The sequence below is a fragment of the Hylobates moloch genome, unplaced genomic scaffold (genome assembly GCF_009828535.3).
Source record: "Hylobates moloch isolate HMO894 unplaced genomic scaffold, HMol_V3 SCAFFOLD_8, whole genome shotgun sequence".
Classification (NCBI taxonomy): domain Eukaryota; kingdom Metazoa; phylum Chordata; class Mammalia; order Primates; family Hylobatidae; genus Hylobates; species Hylobates moloch.
The window spans coordinates 64,027,484-64,050,194 of NW_026652283.1; the positions used below are offsets into that span (position 1 = coordinate 64,027,484).

At 37.1% G+C, this 22,711-nt stretch overlaps 1 protein-coding gene across 5 annotated transcripts in view; it reads right to left on the reverse strand.

The window, feature by feature from the left end:
• Nucleotides 1-22,711, reverse strand: part of FIRRM (FIGNL1 interacting regulator of recombination and mitosis) — a 57,420-nt gene that overhangs the window by 11,517 nt on the left and 23,192 nt on the right. For all 5 annotated transcript variants that reach the window (XR_004249276.2, XM_032161026.2, XM_032161027.2 and 2 more), the window contains 9 exons: nt 19,906-19,986; nt 18,199-18,263; nt 14,444-14,592; nt 13,799-13,928; nt 12,172-12,358; nt 11,281-11,363; nt 10,877-10,928; nt 9,113-9,202; nt 4,507-4,692 (listed from right to left, as the gene is read on the reverse strand). Coding sequence is in view for 4 of the 5 variants with exons in the window: in XM_032161026.2 (XP_032016917.1) it covers nt 4,507-4,692; nt 9,113-9,202; nt 10,877-10,928; nt 11,281-11,363; nt 12,172-12,358; nt 13,799-13,928; nt 14,444-14,592; nt 18,199-18,263; nt 19,906-19,986 (1,023 nt within the window). In the remaining variant the exon portion in view is untranslated. The remainder of the gene's footprint in view (nt 1-4,506; nt 4,693-9,112; nt 9,203-10,876; nt 10,929-11,280; nt 11,364-12,171; nt 12,359-13,798; nt 13,929-14,443; nt 14,593-18,198; nt 18,264-19,905; nt 19,987-22,711) is intronic.

The window sequence follows — 22,711 nt, forward strand, 5'->3', positions numbered from 1 at the left end:
AAAATACTAGTATTTGAAACTAAAGGCAATCTTTTCTGGATTAACTCTTACCATGTGTGGAAATCCTCAATTCTCTCTCTGACTGGCCAGGAATGAGGTTGTTTGAGGTGTAGTGGGGGTACAGAGAAGGTCTTACGAGAATGTAATAAACAGTAACAATGAATGCCTTTAATCTATTATACTTAGACAACCACACTTAATTTTATGCAATTACCATACAACTTCTTAAGATTTACTTATTTCCTTTTACAAATAAACATGTTCTAGATGCAGAAGTCCTTAAAATGATACTAGCAAACCAAATTCAATAGCACATCAAAAATTAATTCAACATGATCAAGTATACTCCATTCCTGGGATGCAAGGTTGGTTCAACATATGCAAATCAGTAAGTGTGATTCACCACATAAGCAGAATTAAAGACAAAAACCATATTGATCATCTCAATAGATATGGAAAAAGCTTTTGATAAAATCCAACATCCCTTTATAATAAAGGCCGTCAAGACACTAGGCATCAAAAGAACATACATCAAAATAATAAGAGCCATCTATGACAACCTCACAGCCAACAACATACTGAACAGGCAAAAACTGGAGGCATTCCTCTTCAGAAATGGAACACGACAAGGATGCCCACTCTCACCACTGCTATTCAACATAATATTGAAAGTTCAAGCCAGAGCAGTAAGGCAAGAGAAAAAAATAAAAGCAGCACACAAATAGGAAAAGAAGTCAAACTATCTGTTTCAGGATACAAAATCAATGTACAAAAATCAGTACTATTTCTATACGCCAATAACATTCAAGCTGAGTGGCAAATCAGGAACACAAGGCCGAGTGCAGTGGCTCACGCCTGTAATCCCAGCACTTTGGGAGGCCGAGGTGGGAGGATCATGAGGTCAGGAGATCGAGGCCATCCTGGCTAACACAGTGAGACCCCGTCTCTACTAAAAATACAAAAAATTAGCTGGGCGTGTTGGCGGGCACCTGTAGTCCCAGCTACTCGGGAGGCTAAGGCAGGAGAATGGCAGGAACCCAGGAGGCAGAGCTCGCAGTGAGCCAAGATCGCATCATTGCACTCCAGCCTGAGTGACAGTGCAAGACTCCGTCTCAACAACAAAAAAAAAAAAACAACACACAATCCTGTTTACGGTAGACACACACACACCCCTAGGAATACATTTAACCAAGGAGGTGAAAGATCTCTACAAGGAGAACTATAAAACATTGCTAAAAGAAATCACAGATGACACAAACAAATGGAAAAACATTCCATGCTCATAGACTGGAAGAGTCAATATCATTAAGATGTCCATACGCCCAAAGCAATCTACAGATTCAATGCTTTTCCTACCAAACTACTGACACCGTTTTTCACAGAATTAGAAGAAACTATTCTAAAATTTATATGGAATCAAAAAAGAGCCTGAATAGCCAAAGTAATCCTAAGCAAAATGAAGAAGGCCAGAGGCATCACATGACTTGACTTGAAACTATACTGTAAGACTACAGTAACCAAAACATCATGATACTGGTACAAAAACAGAAATGGATCAATGAAACACAATAGAGAACCTACAAATAAAGCCATATACCTACAGCCACGTGATCATTGAAAAAGTCAACAAAAACAAGCAATAGGGAAAGGACTCCTATTCAATAAATGGTGCTGGGATAGCTAGCTAGCCTACATGCAGAAGAATGAAACTGGATAGCCACCTTTCAGCATATACAAAAATTAACTCAAGATGGATTAAAGATTTAAATATAAGACCTCAAACTATAAGAATCCTAGAAAAAAACCTAGGAAACACCATTCTAGACATCAGCCTTGAGAAAGACACCAATAGCAATTGTAATAAAAACAAAAATTGACAAGTGGGACCTAATTAAAGAGCTTCTGCACAGCAAAAGAAACTATCAACAAAGTAAACAGACACTTGCAAACTATGCATGTGACAAAGGTCTAATATCCAGAATCTATAAGGAACTTAAACACCTGAACAAGTAAAAAACAACCCCATTAGAAAATGGGCAAAAGACATGAACAGACACTTCTCAAAACAAGACACACAAGAGGCCAACCAATATATAAAAAAACTATCAGGGAAATGCAAATCAAAATCACAATGAGATACTATCTCACACCAGTCACAATGGCCATTATTAAAAAGTCAAACAACAGATGCTGGTGAGGCTGCAGAGAAAATAAATGCTTATATACTGCTGGTAGGAATGTATATTATTTCAGCCACTGTGGAAAGCAGTTTGGAGATTTCTCAAAGAACTCAGAACTACCATTCTACCCAGCAATCTCATTACTGGGTACATATCCAAAAGAAAACAAATCGTTCTACCAAAAAGACACATGTACTCACATGTTCATTGCAGCACTACCCACAACAGCAGACATGGAATCAACCTAGATGTCCATCAACAGATTAAAGAAAATGTGGTACATATATACCATGGAATAGTATACAGTCATAAAAAAGAATGAAATCATGTCCTTTGCAGCAACAGAGAGCAGCTAGACACCATTATCCTAAGCAAACTAACACAGGAACAGAAAACCAAATACCACATGTTCTCACTTATAAGTGAGAGCTAAACACTGGGCACTCATGGACATAAAGATGAAAACAATAAACACAGGACTACTAGTGGGGGGAGGGAGGAGAGACGGTAAGTGTTGATAAACAGTTGGGTACTATGCTGAGTACCTGGGTGATGAAATCATTCATATCCCAAACCTCAGCATCACGCAATAAAACCAGGTAACAAACCTGCACAAGTATCCCCTACATCTAAAATAAAAGTTGAGGCTCGGTGTGGTGGCTCACTCCTGTAATCCCAGCACTTTGGGAGACTGAGGTGGACAGATCACCTGAGGTCAGGAGTTCGAGACCAGCCTGGTCAACATGGTGAAACCCCATCTCTACTAAAAATACAAAAATGAGCCAAGCATGGTGGCGGGTGCCTGCAATCCCAGCTACTCGGGAGGCTGAGGCAGGATAATCGCTTAAGGCCAGGAGGCAGGGGTTGTGGTGAGCCAAAATCATGCCACTGCACTCTAGCCTGGGCAACAGAGCGAGACTCCATCTCAAAAAATAAAATAAAAAATAAACGTTGAAAAAATTTTAAAATAAAGGCATATGTTGAACAACCTGCTGAACTAAAAAGCTGTGGTCATACTTCAAAAAGTTTACTTATAGGGCTTTTACTTTACCTAATATAAAACAAAACATCTTTTGTCCTTACTATAGAAATTGGTATACATTAAATGCAAAACTCGGACACATTTAACCTGTTCTTAACTAGGTATTTAATACTTTTTCTAAAATAAAGTCACATAAAAACATTTCCTTTGGATAAGTCTGGGCATGGTGGCTCACACCTGTAATCCCAGCACTTTGGGAGGCCAAGGCGGGTGGATCACCTCACATGAGGAGTTCGTGACCTGCTGGCCAACATGGTGAAAGTCTGTCTCTACTAAAAATACAAAAAATTAGCTGGGCATGGTGGGGGGAGCCTGTAATCCCTGCTACTCAGGAGGCTGAGGCAGGAGAATCGCCTGAATCCATGAGGTGGAGGTTGCAGTGAGCCAAGATCACACCATTGCACTCCAGCCTGGACAATGAGAACAAAACCTCATCCCCCCCCAAAAAATTATAATAATTATGATCAAGTGTCATTACATATAACAGTATCAGAACATTGGTACTCAGCATGGAAACATATGCTCTCAGAAAAACCTGAACTCCTAATTTAGAACTGCAAATAGATCTCTGTCCCTTTGAATGCCCTATCCTTATCCTTGCTTTTCTCTACTTAACATAAATTGGCATTTCTTATTTTACTGTCCACTGCTAAGCTCAAATGTGAGTCTATGAGAGTAGAAATTTTTGGTTCCCGATGTACCCCCAATGCCTAGAACAAAGTGGCACATAAAAGTACTCCAAATACATTTGTTGAATGAATGAATGAGCATATGAACACTAAACTGGAAATTTCAACTACATGTACTATATCCAGTCAACTTTTAAAAATCTCGCATTTCCTACTTCTTCTAGTAGATGAGTCTCTTTTTATTATTCCATTATTTTATGAGGGAACATTCTATGTAAAAGGTACATAAAGGTTCAGAGTAAGTTAGCATAAAATGGGGGTTGTATTTTGTCGAATGGAAGAATTACATCTGCCTAATCCAGAGATGCATCAGCAAAAATACACAAGTGAAGTGTTCCATAGTGTGTTTCATCATGTCTCAACATATCTTAAGTGACACAGGAAACAACCCCCCAATATAATACATCAATTAAAGTAACAGTAAGTTTCTCACAAATTATTTTACAAAGTAGAAATCTGAAAATCTTACTAGGTTCTAACAGAAACAGAGAACAGAGAGTGTGTGCATCTTATTAACAACCTATCCCCAGTACCTAAAACAATGCTCAATAAACAGCTGCTGAATGAATAAAATCAATCAAAATTATTATCTTACCAGAGATTCTAGTTCTCCCAAAGTACGACTGCTGCTCAGCCATTTCCTGCATTCTGCTGTGCCTACTGTGGTGACCTCATGGACAGTTTGTTCCCTAAGCTCAGCAGGTAACGCCTGGAAGGAAATATGCTGCCATAGAGGCAGATTTTCTGCTTCTTTTGGGGAAAATTTCTGGATAAACTCCAGCTGAAATAAATTGTTAAAGAAGAGTAACATGAGACAAGTCAGAGGAATGGATACACAAAAGCTAAGTATTAGTTTCCACATTTAATATTTCAAGAAAGCTTTATAATGAATGGTACGGTAATATCTACGTTCCAGACCAAGGTAACATAAATGAACATGCTTTATTATTGTTGTTGTTGATGCTGCATTGGTTTCCAAAACAAAAACACAGCTTAAGTGGAGCACAATATAAAGGCACCCAAGACATTAAATAATGTATTTCATTATTAGTTATGTCAGATATCTTATCATGCTCCTACTTACCAATAAGTCTTATTTTCCTATATACTCTTCACCTTGTACAATTAAGTCAAAAGTAATATTCCAAATATACAAACTGGATTGATTTAGTCAACCTTCATAGCTTACTATTATCTCACTTGATTATAGCAGAGAACTTAAAGAAGCAAAGATTCAGCTTTCAAATGAGTTAGCTGGTTTTGTCCTACTTTAAACAACATACTAAATCAGTTTCACAAAGGTAAGCCACAAATCAAAGAGTGTGGTTGGCAAATCCATTCCACCACTGAAATAACCAAAGTGTTTAGTAGGTTAACAGAAAAGTACTGTTTTGTTAAAATGCAGATGTTAGAGACTAGATAAAAATGGAAAACAAAAGTTGTAAGAAACAGTTTAAATGTTGAATCAGTTTTTGGTGGAAAAATAGTAAAAACCAATGGTGCATTTAATGATTAAAATAAGTATAATCCAACTAGGAAGTATATTAATTAGTGTATTTTCTAAGAAGTAGAATAATTCAATTTAAAATACTCAAAATCTACTTGATGAAAACTTTTCCCACACCAAAAACTAAAAACCCACCAAAAAAAAAAAAATTAAATCTGACAGAGAAACTTTTCTGTCATATGCTATATTTGTATTTCAATTTTATTTATTTTGTGGAAAATATTTACCAGTCAATGCAAGCTAGAAATCATGTGGCTATCTGCTGTGACAGAGGCTACACCCAGAAAAACAGATCCCTTGATGAGCGAGTGTCTATTATAAAAAGCAGCTTTATTCATAAAACCAAACTACATCAGGAAAGCCAAGAGAACTGTGCCAGCTGGTAAACATCAGTTCAAATATCACCTTTCTTTATAATAAAGTCCAGTAAGTGAGTGAACTACTTCCCTTTCCAAAATAGAAACTAAAAAAATAATGTCCTGGACAACATAAAAGGGTAGGTATTGCCAAAATTTGTTACAGAAAGAGTTCAAGATTCTATTCTGAGGTTGAAAACCCTGGTTTCAACACAATTCTAAAGACTTAAAACTGCTATGACAAAATAGTTCATAAAAGACTAAAGTATAAGGGAACAATACACAGAGAATTATGACTTCTTTTCTTAAAACCGGAAAGAGAATACACTTGTGGGTTTAAAATGCAAATGCAGTAATTTTTACTTCACATTAAAAAGGTAGTACAACTATCAGTGTGCTTAGATAAGGCATATTAAATACTTTTCCCTCAAGTAGGTAACCTCCTTGTATTTTTGCTTTTCTTGATACAATGGAATACTACTAATAGTTACATACTAAAAGAAATAATGTGATATTCAATAATTACTATTAGAACAGTAAATGCATTCTAACATCTATTAGCATTTTCTTCCAAATTAGCATCATAGACACCTTTGTTTTTTAATGTATATTATCACCATACTGGGATTAACTATTTTCATTTATGTTAAGGTGACATCACTCGTAAAAAAATTTGGGTTATTTTACTATTTAAAAAGACACCATCTTGTAATGCATATAGCTGAATAATTATTTCAAGTTTCATTGCTCGCTTCTCCTTTTTTCTCTAATATGCTTTCTTACCTTTGCTTCTCTAGTCCCACGACCTTCCACATTCATCCTGTAACATGTACCTCAAATGCCATCAACTCCCAACTCCTATGCCTACCTGTTCCCATACTGCACCTCTTCAGAAATGACTGTCTCAGCTACGAACACCGAAAAACATTTGATTTGTGCCTCAGTTTTGGCATTCATCACAAACCACTCTTTAATATGAGTATCTTTATAAATTTATAATTTCTACTAGATTTTATGTTCCTTAAGATATCATGAGATAGTGCAGTGGTTTCCAAGCTGTTTTTTTACAATAAGACAGTCTTGCTATGTTGTCCAGGCTGGACTTGAACTTTGGGCTAAATAAAACGATCCTCCGATTCTCCTGCCTCAGCATCCCAGATCAGCTGTTAGGTGTGAATTTGTGGAAGTTATTTAATTTCCCCGAGCTACTGTTTCTTCATCTGTCAAATGGACACAATATTATCTATCACAAGGCTGCTGTAAGGACTAAATGAATTAAGTGCCTGGCCTGGTACAGTCTCAAAAATATTATTTCCCTTCCTCCTTCCTTTAAGAGAAAGGATAATGTCTTAAGGGGTAAAAAAAAGAGCCAAGCAGGAGAGGAGACCTAACATTTGTTAAATGGTCTTTTCATGCCATATGTATATCTTATCAAGTTTCTTAACTGCCATATGAGTATTAGTATCTATCTCAATTTTATAATTAACTCTCCTAAGGACTCTCAAAATAGGTATTCAGATTCAGGTTTTCTTAAATTTCATCACAATAACTTGTACATAAACAAAATCTGCATATAATAACTGAAGATACAAATTAAAAGTAACTCCTCATTTACCTATAATTTACATATCTGATAGCCTCAATTATTTGGAAAAATTTAGAAAACTGAGAGTAAGAGATCTCTAGGCATAGACTATAATTTATCTAATTTAGAACACTGCTTCTAGACCTCATAGCTAATTCATTCTGAGTTATATTATTTTAAAAGTTAAAATTTCATAACCACCTTGGGAAAATAATTTTATTCCTGTTGTATAAATAAGAAAATTGAGGTTAAAAGGAAAGTGGCAGCTGAGCTCAATAGCTCACACCTCTAATCCCAGCACTTTGGGACGCCAAGGCAGGAGGATCGTTTGAGTTCAAGTTTGAGACCAGCCTGGACAACATAACCAGACCTTGTCTCTATTAAAAAAAAAAAAAAAAAAAAGGAAAGTGACTTTCTTAAAGTCTTATGACATGTGACCCTTTCCCTCCCAGTCCCACTTCTTCTAAGAGATCTGGAGTAGAAAATTCTTTTGGAAGCAAGCAAGCTCCCCATGCTCTTAGAGGGCTAATAGGTGGGGCTACCTTTAAGAAAAAGAAGGCTAAGAGGTAGGTGTAGTACCTCTGGTTCCTGGCCAACCACTCTAGGGCAGGAAAAGACTTGGACTTGAGGCAAAAACCCTAGTCAGAAATAACTCCTAGCATTTATTGAGCACCCTCTTAAACCTAGCACTATCCTGTTTTCCATGTATTATTTCCAAGTCTTTACAAACTTTTTCAAAATAGTTATACATATCTTCTGCTTTGCAGACAATGAAAATGAAGTTCAGAAAGGATGACTTGCCTAAGGTCATGGTATGCCAGGATTCAAACCAAGGACCATAGGACCTTAAAGTCTAATCCTCTTCACTAATCTAGTAGTTCCCAAGCTTAGATCCAAGTCTGACTCACGCAGGAACTTAATGATAGTACCAACAAAAACAAATTATTGAGCCTTACTTCATACCCATGCCTCCATACCCACCCATCCACAGATTAGAGTCCAGGAACTTATATTTTTAAAAGAGCTCCTACAACAGTTCCAATGTGAGCAGTCTGAGGGACTGCACTAGGCCATACAGGTTTATGTAAGTAAAGACCATTAAGAGCAAAAATAATATTCTAGCTCTTCAAAATAAAAGGGGCAGGGGATATAGAACCATTTCATTTCATGTATCTCAAATATATATGAAAAACAAGCAGAAAGATCTATTTCAGGAAGATAGAATTAGAATAATTATCTATAACTCGAAGCAAGGACATCAAAATCTATACCCAGCAATAAGCAAAGCAATCAACATGTCAAAAATTTATGCTTAGATCACACCAATATTTAAATTTAAAATAAATGGAGGCAAGGCCAGGCAGAGTGGCTCACACCTGCAATCTCAGCACTTTGGAAGGCAGAGATGGATCACTTGAGCCCAGCAGTTTGAGACCAGCCTAGGCAACTTGGTGAGACCCAGTCTCTACAAATAATTTTTTTAAAAATTAGCCAGGCGTAGTGGCGTGTGCCTGTAGTCCCAGCTACTCAGGAGGCTGAGGTGGGAGGATTGCTTGAGCCCAGGAAGTCGAGGCTGCAGTGAGCTGTGATCGAGCCACTGTAAAACCAGCCTGGGTGACACAGCGAGACTCTGTCTCAAAAAAATAATAAAATAAATTTTTTAAAATGGAAAAAAAAAAAAGGCTATCAAAGGAGTCTGAATCCAACTCTGAGCAGCTTCATAGACAGTGACAAAGATAATATCCCTCCTTGCCTGATGGGGTGGCGCCATGAAGAAAAAGAGACGCTTCAACAGTATTGATAGGTTGATGAGTTGATAACATTCTCCAGGGCACGACTTTATCTGGAAAAAGACATGAGAGAGGAGAGAAGAGACTGACTAATTTAGAATCAGAATTTTTACAAGAAGAGAATATGCCAAAATATTAATAGCAGCTCTTTCTAGGGGAAAAGATGGTAGGTAATACTGACTTTTAATTTGGGGCTTTTCTTATCTTCAATGAATCTAAATTTAGAATGAGACTGAAATTTTGACATTATATTTAAAAATAACACTGTAATTTCTACTTCTAATTATCATTTTGATGATAACTGGGTATGTCAGTCCTCCTACTCAAAGACAATTCATGGAACTTTTTCAGATCTAACTACAATAGTAGAGAGGTAGATAAAACTCTACAAGACAGAAGCTTCATTAAAAGATGTTACAGGGGCTGAGTGTGATGGTTCACAACTGTAATCCCAGCACTTTGGGAGGCCAAGGTGGGAGGACTGCTTGAGCCCAGGAGTTTGAAACTAGCCTGGGCAACACAGCAAGAACTGCATATCCACAAAAAGTTTTAAAAATTAGCTGGGCATAGTGGTGCATGCCTGTAGTCCCAGCTACTCAGTAGGGTGAGGGAGGAGGACCATTTGCACCCAGAAGTGAGGCTGTAGTGAACTATGATTGCACACAACTGCATTCCAGCCTGGGTGACAGAAAGAGATCCTGTCTCTAAGAAAAAAACCACCACTAACAAAAAAATTTTATAAACTCAATTTTATCAATTCCTATCATAATATAATATCATTCCATCCTGGAATCAATTTTTATCATAATGAACTAGAAGAAATCCATTCCTACACCATAATGCACTAAGAAAGCTTTTATTTAAAGGAAACTTGATACATAAAACACATAACATGAAAATCACTTTATCTGCTTTGTGAAAGATATGTTAAGGATTTAGTAAAGTGTGTAAGTGATAATCCGGACCATCAGCCATGGAGACATAGATGTCAGCTGTTCAGGTTATTACACACCTCACTGGATCTGATCTACAAAATCCTTTAAAGGTTAACCAAGAAATATATGATACAGTAAGACTATTAGAAAACAAAAGATGTATGGCCCACGTAAGATCTTAAAGGCCAGGGACAAAAATACGTAACAAATAGGTCATAATCATCTTATATGGAACACATAAAACACCTCAGAATTTAAAAGCAAAAAATGTTAATGTTAAGAAGATGAAATCATTATTAATTTTCTGTCTGTACCTATTCATAAAACATGACTTCTTTTGCCAAAAGCATCTATCAATGTCAAACTCAAGTTCCTCTCAAATCATCTTGACTTAAAAAAAAAAAATACAACAAAATCAAGAGTCGGCTTGTCTAAGGCATATTAGAGAGACAGAAGAGAGAGACCTCTTGGCCATCAATTATAAGTCGCTCTTATTTTCTACTATGCATTCAATTTTAAATGTAATCTCAATTAACCCAGTCTTTCCTTCCCAGAACAATTACTGAAATTACATAAAATCCTGAGAATATGAGAAAACATCCCCAGTTTCACACTAACGATTTTTTAGTACATCCTTCTTAAAAGTATCAGCATTAATACAGGACAAAGACAGTCAAAACAATCTTGTTACTATGATATTTCTCCCGCTGATATTCACATTCTTAAAGATTATTATATCCCCAAAGGAACTGCATATAAAGTGGGTATTTTAGGCCTTCTAATTCTACGCACCAGATGAGCCACTATGGTGACATGGTGTGCACAGAGTTCAGCAGTCCCATATCTGCAATATAAAAGAGAAGGCAACTACATTTATACAATTACTCAGAAACACAAGGAGATGAACTTGCATAAAGCACTAAATATTCTGATGAGGACATTAAAAACTGCCATTATTTCCATGACCAAATAATATCACAATATACAAAACTCCCTAAACAGTACTCATCTATTGGCTTGAACCAAAGAAAGAACTTGTTTCCTAATTTAATGCTGTAATATGAAATCAAAGCGTTTCGGGAATTATTTTTAAAGGATTACTGAAACATAGTTTTTCTATAAGCTTACAATTATAAAATTATCTACTGTCACTACTAATAACGAATCCAAAGAACAAAAAAGCAAATATGTTGTACCGAGCAAGGAAGCACCATGCATCCATAGCTAACAAAGAGGTGATCATATTAGCACTAAGTACAGCATTCAGCAGAGCAGCATCCTAATCAAAAACAGAAAAATTAATTTATTTAAATACTAAAGTTCACAATAAGCAATAATATTATATTTCTCAAAATAAAACAAGAAAGCACTATCAGAATTCAAATAACAGATCCTCAATGGGAAAGTTCTACTTTCTAGTATCTGAAAGGACACTGCCATTCCCTCAATATTTATTGAGCACCTACTATACATTAAGTACTGTGCTGTGCTATGGAGAGTTCAACATGATTTTAAATGTAGTAACTCAATCACCAGGATCCACAAAGATTCTCTAAGTAGCCTGAAATATTCAAAACAACATAAATAACATATATGCTTATTTTATTATTTCTGCCTTTATTCACATACAATATTTAATAGGTGCTAGATATTGTGTAATATCTGAAATGCTACTGATCCCTAAATTTCAGATATTACAAGTATCAAATTCCTAGAATTTCTTAACCTCTTTTCAAATCAAATTCTATTTTTTTGAAAATCTACATTATGTCTGAGATCTATGAGACCTGATACTACAAGCTATTTACTTTTCTTTTGAAACTTACTTAAGTACTACATATTTTTCCTCTTCTCACATTGTCTTTGCATACCTCCCCACCCAAAATGTTTTCTCAAATATTTTAGCCAAATATTAGATCTAAATAACATAGGAATCTGGGATTACCATTTTCTAGGACACAACTAAGTTTCATTCAAAAGGAATATACTAAGTATATCCACACTTTCTTCTGTATATGAATCACAATTTCAATGAAGAGAAAGCAAAAGTGTAACCTTAGCTTAGCACAGTTAAGTAATATGCTTACCAGTTCAGCAAACAGTGAGGGATGAAAGGAAGTAATAAATGTACACAGATGAACACAAACATGCTGATACAAGGTGACAGCCACCTCAGCTTTCCCCTTACTCTTTAATCCCTGTAAATGAACAGGTAGAGAGAGTTCACCAGAACACTGCCCAAAACTGTAGAAAATGGCTTTGAGTAGAGATATCCTGCAGGGAAATTGAGAACATTGAACCCAACATTAATAACATTTACTAATTAGCAAATATAATAATAATATGTAACATGGAAGGTTGTTTAAGCAGAAAATGTTTCAAGAGGTATAATCAGCAATAGTTTCCAACATGTGTGAATATGTACACATAAAAGGAAAATATATTCACTGTCAAAGAAATTCCTTAAAGGAGAATTTTCCTGGACATTTTTTGCATCATTTACCAACTGTTTATCTTGGTAATGAGTTACACAAAGTCAAAGTTCCTCAAGGAACTTGAAACTTAAATAGCTAAATTAGATATTATATGGAAAACAGAAAATAAGTAGCAGACAAGGAGGAGTCATTTTAAGATTAAAATGGTTGAAGAAACTTAGAGGAGTTAAACAACAAATTAAAAATAGTCAAGTTATGGGCAGGGTGTAGTGGTTCACGCCTGTAATCCCAGCATTTTGGGAGGCCAAGGCGGGAAGATCACTTGAGCCCAGGAGTTGGAAGACCAGCCTGGGCAACATAGTGAGACCTTATCCCTAGAAAAAATTTAAAAATTAGCCAGGAGAGCTGGCACACACCATTAGTCCCACTTATTTAGGAGGCTAAGGTAGGAGAATTACTTGAGCCCGGGAAGTTGAGGCTGCAGTGACCCATGGTCGTGCCACTGCACTCCAGCCTGGGTGACAGAGCAAGACCCTGCTCCAAGCAAAACACAACAAAACAAAACAAAACAAAACAAAACTGTTCAAATTGTAAGTATGTAAAGAAGACAAAAGCACGAGTAAAAGCACACAAATAAGGAGTGTGACAGAAGCAAGGAATATGTGTTGAAAATGAATTCAAGAATGAGGAGCAAAAGTAGAAGATGACAACAGTATGGGACAGGCTTTAAATCCAGCTGAGAAGTTCTAACATCATGTTTCAGTTTTTGAGCAGAATAGGAAGCTCAGAGCCAGGTTTAGGGAGACTAACCTCATTGTGGTACATAGAATGGGATAAAGGAAGAGGTGAAAAATTAGAGCACAGAGTAATCCGGGAAGAAAGAAACTAGAGCCTGGACTATGGTGTTGGCAAGGAAGATGATTAAAGGTTAGATTTGCCAGGATATACCTTACAGTGTCTAGTATTCTATTTATCAGAGCTCGTTTTTAAATGTTTCTACTTACAGCTACTCTATTACAATCAATGTTTATAATGCTATTAAGCAATACTGAACAAAATTAAAATATTAAAATATTTTTAGCATCTAATATAGTTTTATATATTTTATATTTATCTATTTTTATAAAGTAGCAATGTATATGTGTGTGTGTCTACACAATAACTATTAACATAAATTTCTGATTAAAAAAAACCCCACAAACTTAATTTCAAGACCATTCCAAACAATAGGGCATTCTCAACCATTGGTAATATGACTGGATAAAAACATGTTTGCTACCTGGTTGTAGTTTCTGAGATCTGGCTGTCTGTGCACCACACGGTTTGCACTTCCTTAGGCTGAGATGGCAGCTTATCCATGACAACAACCAGAAGAAGACATTGTGGAAACTGTAGTTCATATGGCAGGTCTTACATGTAATAAAAACACATTAATTCAGCAGAAATCTGATTAATACGTAAAGGAATAATTTTTGTTTGTTTGTTTGAGACAAAGTCTCACTCTGTCACCCAGCCTGGAGTGCAGTGGTGTGATCTCAGCTCACTGCAACCTCCACTGTCTGGGTTCAAGTGATTCTCCTGTCTCAGCCTCCTGAGTAGCTGGGACTACAGGTACATGCCACCACACCCAGCTAATTTTTGTATTTTTAGTATAGATGGCGTTTCACCATATTGGTCAGGCTGGTCTTGAACTCCTGACCTCAGGTGATCTGCCCACCTCGGCCTCCCAAAGTGCTGGGATTATAGGCGTGATTCACTGTGCCCAGCCAGGTATAATTTTTAAATAAGAAATATGTTTCAAGAAAAGAAAGTAAAAGAAACTTAATGAAAATTTCTTAATTGTAAAAAAGAATGGCTAGGGGAAATCACTGTCTCTAACATGTCATAATAGATGATTTATCATTAAATCTGTTTTGAAGCTTACCTAATTTACTGTCCAAAACCACCTGCATGAAAGGCTGAAATGTGAGCAGCTGACTGACAAGTGGATCCAGTGTCACTAGGAAAGCACCTGCTATTTCCTCTTGGTGTGCTTTAGAAATCCTGGTAGCATAAAGGCTTGGAGGAAACTTGCTGGACAGGGAGAGAAAAAAAACTCATTCATTAATAGCTATCTTCTAATTTTAGGTAGAGTAAGTACTATAAACTGATGTTCTGGTAGTAAAAATATATTAAAAACTAAATTTTTAAAAATAAGTCTGCATTTTATAAAACAAAATTCAAAGTACTGAATTGATACCAGAATTGGATCAAGATCTCTAAACTAAACATAGCCATAGTTCTATAAAATGATAAGTTGATAATCTTAGAGAAATCTTTGTTGCTTTGAGGCACTGATATAATTTTGACAATGTCCTTAAAAATACTATAAAAATCTAAATCTTAAATCAAAAGATTTTATCAAAATCAAAAGTAAAAATGTATATTGAAAAGATTATTACTGATAAATTCTAGCTTATTTCTATTAAAAGTTGTTTTTTAGGCAGAGCGTGGTGGCTCATGCCTGTAATCCCAGCACTTTGGGAGGTTGAGGCAGGTGGATCACCTGAGGTCAAGAGTTCAAGACCAGCCTTGCCAACATGGTGAAACCCCGTCTCTACTAAAAATACAAAAATTAGCTGGGTGTGGTGGTGCATGCCTGTAATCCCAGCTACTCGGGAGGCTGAGGCAGGAGAATCGCTTGAAACCAGAAGGCGGAGGTTGCTGTGAGCCAAGACCGTGCCATTGCACTCCAGCCTGGGCGGCAGAGTGAAACTCTGTCTCAAAAAAAAAAAAAAAAAAAGCTGCGTGTGGTGGCTCACACCTGTAATCCCAGCACTTTGGGAGGCTGAGGTGGGCGGATCAACTGAGGTTGGGAGTTCAAGACCAGCCTGACAAACATGGAGAAACCTCATCTCTACTAAAAATACGAAATTAGCTGAGCGTGGTGGCACATGCCTGTAATCCCAGCTACTTGGGAGGCTGAGGCAGGAGAATCGCTTGAACCTGGGAGACAGAGGTTGCAGTGAGCCAAGATTGCACCATTGCACTCCAGCCTAGACAGCAAGAGTGAAACTCCGTCTCAAAAAAGAAAAAAAAATGTTGTTTTTAAATAGGCAGAAAGCTGAATTTACTATGAATTAATAGTTTCTCAGAAGCAAGAGCTTTACAAGAAATAAACCGTATACTAACACTGAAGAATGGAAAGATTATTTCATGAAAATGTCTCAGTAACTGGATTTTAAACTAAACTTCAATCAAAACTTATGTCAACTAAGATATGTATTCTATATTTTTTGCCACATTAATTGTAAACTTGCCAATACATGAGAAAACTCTGTCTAGCAGAGGATAACAGCATTTTAAAGTACGCACTTAAGATAAACACTTGAGGTTTTTGTAGAGTGATGGAAAAACCACCAATCTGTCAATTAGTTACATGACTTTGGTTCATTCATTTGCCCTCCCTGAGACTCAGTTTCATCATTTGTGACACTGATTCTGAGTTACTGTGAGGATTAAATTATAAGTAAATAAAAGATATACAAATAAATCATAGTAATGAAATTCCATAGACTTGAATTACATCTACTAAGCATCATTTCAAGAATTTATTTTTTCAATCAAATATTTTTAAATTAATTTGACAAATGTTTACTAAGTGCCTATGTATACATGCCATGCACTGTTCCATGAGTGGGTGATACAGTAATACAGAGAATATACAAGTCATTGTCTTTAAAGTTTACAAATTCTAATGAAAGGGGACAGTTAACAGACAAGTGTACAAGTAAATAATATAGCAGAGGTTAATTCAGTGCTATAGAGAAAAAAATAAAACAAGGAAAGAAAGACAAGAAGTTCTATTGATGAAAGTCATCTGAGGGGTTGAGCAGAGAAGGCACATCATCTGATTTATGTTTTTTATCATTTACTTTGGCTACTGTGTGGAGAACAAACTAGCGCGAGGCAAAGATAGAAAGTTTTTTTGCAAAATCCAGGCAAGAAAATAATAGGGGGTCAGATCAGATGGTAGCAGTTCAGGAGATGAGAATTGCGTGTACGTGTGTGTGTGTGTACCCTGAAGGTAACATTGACAGAACATGTTAAAGGGGCAAGGTTTTTTGGCCTGATCAATTTGAAGAATAACATTGCCACTTAAACTGAAATAAAGAAGTTACAAAAGGAGATTTTGTTGGGTATGAGGATGATATGGATGGAAATCAAGAGTTCAGTTTGGGACAATTTAGTATAGATGTCCTGACTGGTAGTTAGACATTAAAGGAGACATAAATTTAAAGTCTTGAGACTAAATGAAAATAGATAACAGGCCTGAGGAGTAAGTGCTGGGACACACTTAACTTAGAAGAGAAACCTGCTAAGGAGGCTGAGAAGGAGCAGCTAGTAAGACTAGAAGAGAACCAACAGTGAGACATGTCCCAGAAACCAACAGAACAAAGTGTTCAAAAAAGAGGATCAAGTGCTACTGACAGGTTACAGAAGGACTATAATTGACTACTGGATGCAGCAATGTGGTGGTCACTGATGACCTTAACAAGAACTATTTTGATGAAGTGTTGGTACAGAAAGCCTGATTGGACTAGATTCAAGAAAGAGACGAGACAGGGGTATAAGACAACTCTTTCTAGAAATTTTGCTGTAAAGAAAGGCAGAGAAATGAGAGGGTATTTGTAGGAGGATGTAGAGTCAAGAGATTTTGTTTTGTATTGTTAAGATGGGAAAAAAAACAGCATATGTGTATAATCATGAGAGTGACCCAGTGTGGAGGAAAGGCTGATGATGCAAGAGGGAAAGGGAATAATTGCTGGTGCAAGGTCACTGAGCCTGTGAGAGAGGATGAAATCCAATGCACAATGGAGAGGCTAGTCTTAGGGGCACAGTTCACTCATGGGAGTGAGGGAATGAATATATGGGTCTAGATACACATAGAATAGTAGATGTGTTAGAGCAAACATACAGCAGCTCTCTTTTAATTGCTTCCATTTTTCCTCAGTGACACAGGAAGTGAGGTCATTGACAATGAGGAATTGGGAAGGTGTTGGGAGATACAGGAAGTTTGAGGAAGGAAAGGTGTGAAAAAGTTGTCTGGGACACCAAATGAATTATGAAGCTGCAACAGGACTGCTGGATAAATGAACTCACTTTGTGTCAAATTTAGGGCTCTTTGGAGGAAACCATCAATTTTAGAAGTCACTTAGCCCCCATCTAAATTTTGATACCTTTCTGTAATTCAATTTTTTTCTGAGATGGTTTCAGAAAAAAGACCGTCTTGTAAAGTGAATTACAGAAAGGTATCAAAATTTAAATTTAAATGGAGGCTAAGTGACTTAAACTTCATAAAAACAAAATAAAAATAAAGATTAAAAAATGCCAATATAAAAATAAAGGTATATATAAGGTATACGTATATTTGTGTATATATATATTTGCCATTGGATTTTATCACCTACTAATTATTTATCGCTCCTGTATAAGGTACTAATAAAATACAAAGATAAGCATAACTCATGTGGAATATATCTTTCAAAAGCCTCTATCTCCAATTACTTCAAGCTAGCAGATAAAAATTACTAAAACCTTAAGAAAAACTCTGTTTTATCGTAAAATGGTAGGTACTTAAGCACTGCATGGCACAGATGGCATTGTTATATCTTAATAATGATATGGCATTCTTCTTACCTGTGTATCTGAAGATACAGCTGGTGCAAAGTACAGCAAGAATCAGAGAGGAAAGGAAGAAATTCCTAAAATAAAACAACTCTATTCATTCTTTGCATAAAAATGTGTCTCTTTAGTACATACAATCTCACAAAGGTATGTAAAATAAAATAAAATCCTGAATGTGCCCCCTTTTAAAAAAATTATTTGTTTTTCTTTCTTTTCTTTTCTTTTGAGACAGAGTTTCACTCTTGTTGCCCAGGCTGTAGTACAATGGTGTGATCTCGGCTCATGCAACCTCTGCCTCCTAGGTTCAAGCAATTCTCGTGCCTCAGCCTCCCAGGCAGCTGGGATTACAGGCATGTACCATCATGCCTGGCTAATTTGGTATTGTTAGTAAAGGAGGGGTTTCACCATGTTGTCCAGGCTGGTCTTGAACTCCTGACCTCAGGTCATCCACCTGCCTTGGCCTCCCAAAGTGCTGGGATTATAGGCATGAGCCACCGCGCCCAGCACTAAAAAAAAATTCTTAACATGAGAATGAAAGGAGGATGAGGCTAAAAAACTCATTGTTCTATTTAACCACAATGTTCAAACTTTAAAAACTGTGTCATAATTTTAAAGAGGCCTGCATATTTGAGAGTCATCAGAACAGTAGCGATAACTGTAAAATAGAAAAGTTGTCGACCAGGCGTGGTGGCTCACACCTGTGATACCAGCATTTTGGGAGGGCAAGGCAGGCAGATCACCTGAGGTCAGGAGTTCAAGACCAGCCTGACCAACATGGTGAAACCCCATCTCTACTAAAAATACAAAAATTAGCCAGGTGTGGTGGCAGGTGCCTGTAGTCTCAGCTCCTCAGGAGGCTGAGGCAGGAGAATCGCTTGAACCTGGGAGGCAGAGGTTGCAGTGAGCCGAGATCACGCCACTGCACTCCAGCCTGGGCAACAGAGCGAGACTCTGTCTCAAAAAAATAAATAAATAGAAAAGTTATCAAGGCAGATCATTTGCAAAGATGAGCAGAGAATGCTTACAGCAGCCAGTGAACAAAACATTATTAGTAAAAGATATTACTGGTTTTTAAAAAAACATTGTCCTTGTTCAATTTGTTTTTGACCTTGTCTTCTTCTGTTTTTGACGAAAGATAAGGGTTTCCAATGACGATTTATTACAGCCAGAATGCCATGGCTGGTACCCTGGCTACTGATACACTGCCATCCAAATTGGTCTTTCTGGGCAGCTGCCATTTAAGAGTAGTTGGCTGCTTCTTACACTGGGCTCCCTGCAGCTTGCAGGGTTTGTATTCCAGTGGCAAAGACACATTGTGGGAAATGCACCAATGGCACTTGATGGGTAGTTACCCATCTGATATTTACTTGGTGTGTAGGGAGGCAAAGTTTTCCCTAACTATGCTGCTTGTCTTTTTGAAAAAATCAATTCTATCAGGGGAATCTTTAAAAATTTTCAAATGACCATCAGCTTTTTCCTATATCTTATAATACAATAAAAACTATTTTTTTTTTTTTTACTTTCTAAGACATTGTCTAACCATAAATGATAAAGAAATCACACCTGTACTTAAATCCCAGCCTTACCGGTTTCTAGATATGTGACTTGATCAAGTTATATGCTATCTGAGCTTGAGCTTTCTATTCTGTGGAATGGGGATAATAATTCGTTTTCTGAGAGGACTACAATTAAACAAAGTAACGTATAATAAAGCCTTACCTTAGCGTAGTGCAAAAGGGAGTTGGCAAAAAAACGACACAATTTGAGTGTTTTCTGAAATAATCTGTAGTCAGCATTATCCTGATCCAAAAAGGGAAATAACAAAGCATAATAAGAAAAGAATATAAAATTAGCTAAGCTTACAAATGAGATAATATTTTCTAAAAACAAAACAAAACAAAAACCCTCTTAAACACAGTATAAAATTTTTCCAAGAAAGTATAACTCTGAATGATTAGGTGCAATACAAATAACAAATGACAACAGAGGTATTAAATTAAATTCTACATTACTGAAAAGAAATCTTAACCTCTGATAGCAAAAGAGGTGATCCTTCTCGGTTGATCTGAAAGTGACAGAAATTTAAATACCTTATTCTTTGTTACATGGGGATCAATTTAACGGATGGTCAAAAGAAAAAGGTCTTACAAATCAAAGAAAGAATGATATATAGAAGAAAACAGGTAAAGACATAAAAACACATTTCACAAAAAAGACAAAACAAACTGCCAATAAACTACTACTGAAAAATATTCAAATTACAACCTAATTATATATATTTGAGGAAGGGGGAGGTTTGAGGGTTATTTGATTAGCAAAGATTAAAAAGATTGATAATATCCCTACACTAGTAAGGAAGTAAGTTAACAAGCACTTTCTTTTACCACTGGTGGGAGCATAAAATAATACATTATTATTAAAAGTTGAAATGTTAAAACACCTTGAGTAGCAATTCAATTTCTGGAAATACAGTCTACAGAAATACTAGCATAGGTATGCAATGTGACATTTTTCGCTGCTCTGCCTATGGAGTAGCCATTCTTTATTCCTTTACTTTCTTCATAAACTTGCTTTCATTTTACTCTATGGATTCACCTTGAATTCTTTTTTGCACAAGATCCAGACCTCTTTTGGGGTCTGGATCAGGACCTCTTTCCAGTAATAACTTCCTGGCAAACCCCACAGGGACAATACTGAGGAGACCTCCAGCCCCCAAAATTAGACTGCAGCACCAATTAGTCAACTTTCATTAAGTGGTGGGGTACCCAGGTGATGAAGAGGATTGGGTTAGAGGCCTAACTTACGGGAGTTAGAGTCTCTCCTAAGACAGGGTGGGTTTAAACGCCCCTCTTAATAAAAGGAAAGGATGCTTGACTGAACTTTGGTTTGTGGCTCAACTTAGGAAAATTAGACTCCTTCTTAAGATTTAGAGGGTTAGAGATCCCCCTCAGTAAAGTCCCTCTTGGCTAAGAACTGGTTTGGCACTACAGGATATTAACTGCTATTCTCTTTGGATTACTCGGCCTTGCACTCTTGCTGACGGCTGTGGGTGACAGGATTAGGCATGTACAGAATCATGGGACATGGGGAGCTTTTATCCTCCCCAAAAGGGGAAACTTGAGCTGATGGAACTGCTGAAAAAGGTCCCTTCACTACAGACAAGTGCTGCCTGAACTTGATTCAGTGTCACTGCAATGGAGGGGTCTTTCTCAGGCCTCCCTGAGCTCCTCACCTTCCCCACCCTGCCACAAGCAATGCTTTTCTCCCATTCTCTGCTCTCCCTTTCTTATCTTTTCTGTTACTCAGATCAACTGTCCACTCTTTCATCTTGCCCAGAGACCACATGTTGAAAAATATCCTTAGGAGCTTGACCTTGTAACCATATGGCAGTACTTTCTCTTTGTCTCTACCATCCAGAGGACAGGAATTTGGGGATTCATGTTTTAATTAGCTCTAAAAATTATCTTGAGCCTTTGCAAGCTCAAAATTGGCTGCTCTGGGCTCCTTCTGGAAAGAACAATGGAAATTGCCTAGTGCTGGAGCTCAGCAGCTAAGGCTTTGCCATTTTACAATGGCTGGCAGCCCGGGTTCAATCTGGCAAAGGCAATGAGTACTTTCTGGTTGATATCTGTGTGACCTTTACCATTTATTGATTCTCTTCCCCTCCATGAACTGTCTTGAATTTTTCTTTCTCTGAGCACCTGGAAGGTTTCCTTTGGTAACATTCAAAAGCCAGAAATATTGGCACTTTGGCATGGCTAAAGTTGGGTAATAGGGGATTTAAAAGGACGTTTTAAAAAGTGCTATGGTTAAAAGTCAGCTTAACTGAAAGTAGATATTCAAGCTCTAACAGCCTGGGACTCCATCAGAAAACAGAGGGGGCACCACAGATCCCTTTTTAGTGAAAACCTCTATTTTCCTCATGGAACCCCAAGAATTAAAAGTGCATAGATCCCTCTCAAAATCTAAGGCTCTGTTCTGTTCTGTTTTGCATTGCATTATCTGATGTTTTCCACTTTGGAGGTATCATAAATTACTTCACAGAGCCTTGGTATATAACTAGGTAGGAAATATACTTTTGGCGATAACTAATGGCATGAGGGGGATACTCAGATCTTTGTACATTTGGATCAGAAGCATGCTCTTGGCCACTTAGAAGGTATGGGGATGTCCCCACCTTCCCCTCAACCCCCATTGAGAGATACAACTCCCATGAGTGATGGGCTAATCACAGAATAGACTGATTGGCTTTGGGTTACTTTGCAATGAAATGCATGGTAAAATCATTGGACTGCCTTGTTCCATAGTGTTTCTCTTTTGGGAATCCAGGATCCAGTATACAAATGGGACACTTAATTTTGGGGGATCTGTTTTGCATTCCAACTGTGCCTGCTTATTAGGCTGTAGAAACTGCATGCTTTCCCGGCCCTGTTCCTCTAAGGGCTCTACCCTAAAGCCAGTAATCCAATTAAGAAACTGGCAAATGAGCCAGGGGTGGTGGCTCACACCTGTAATCTCAGCATTT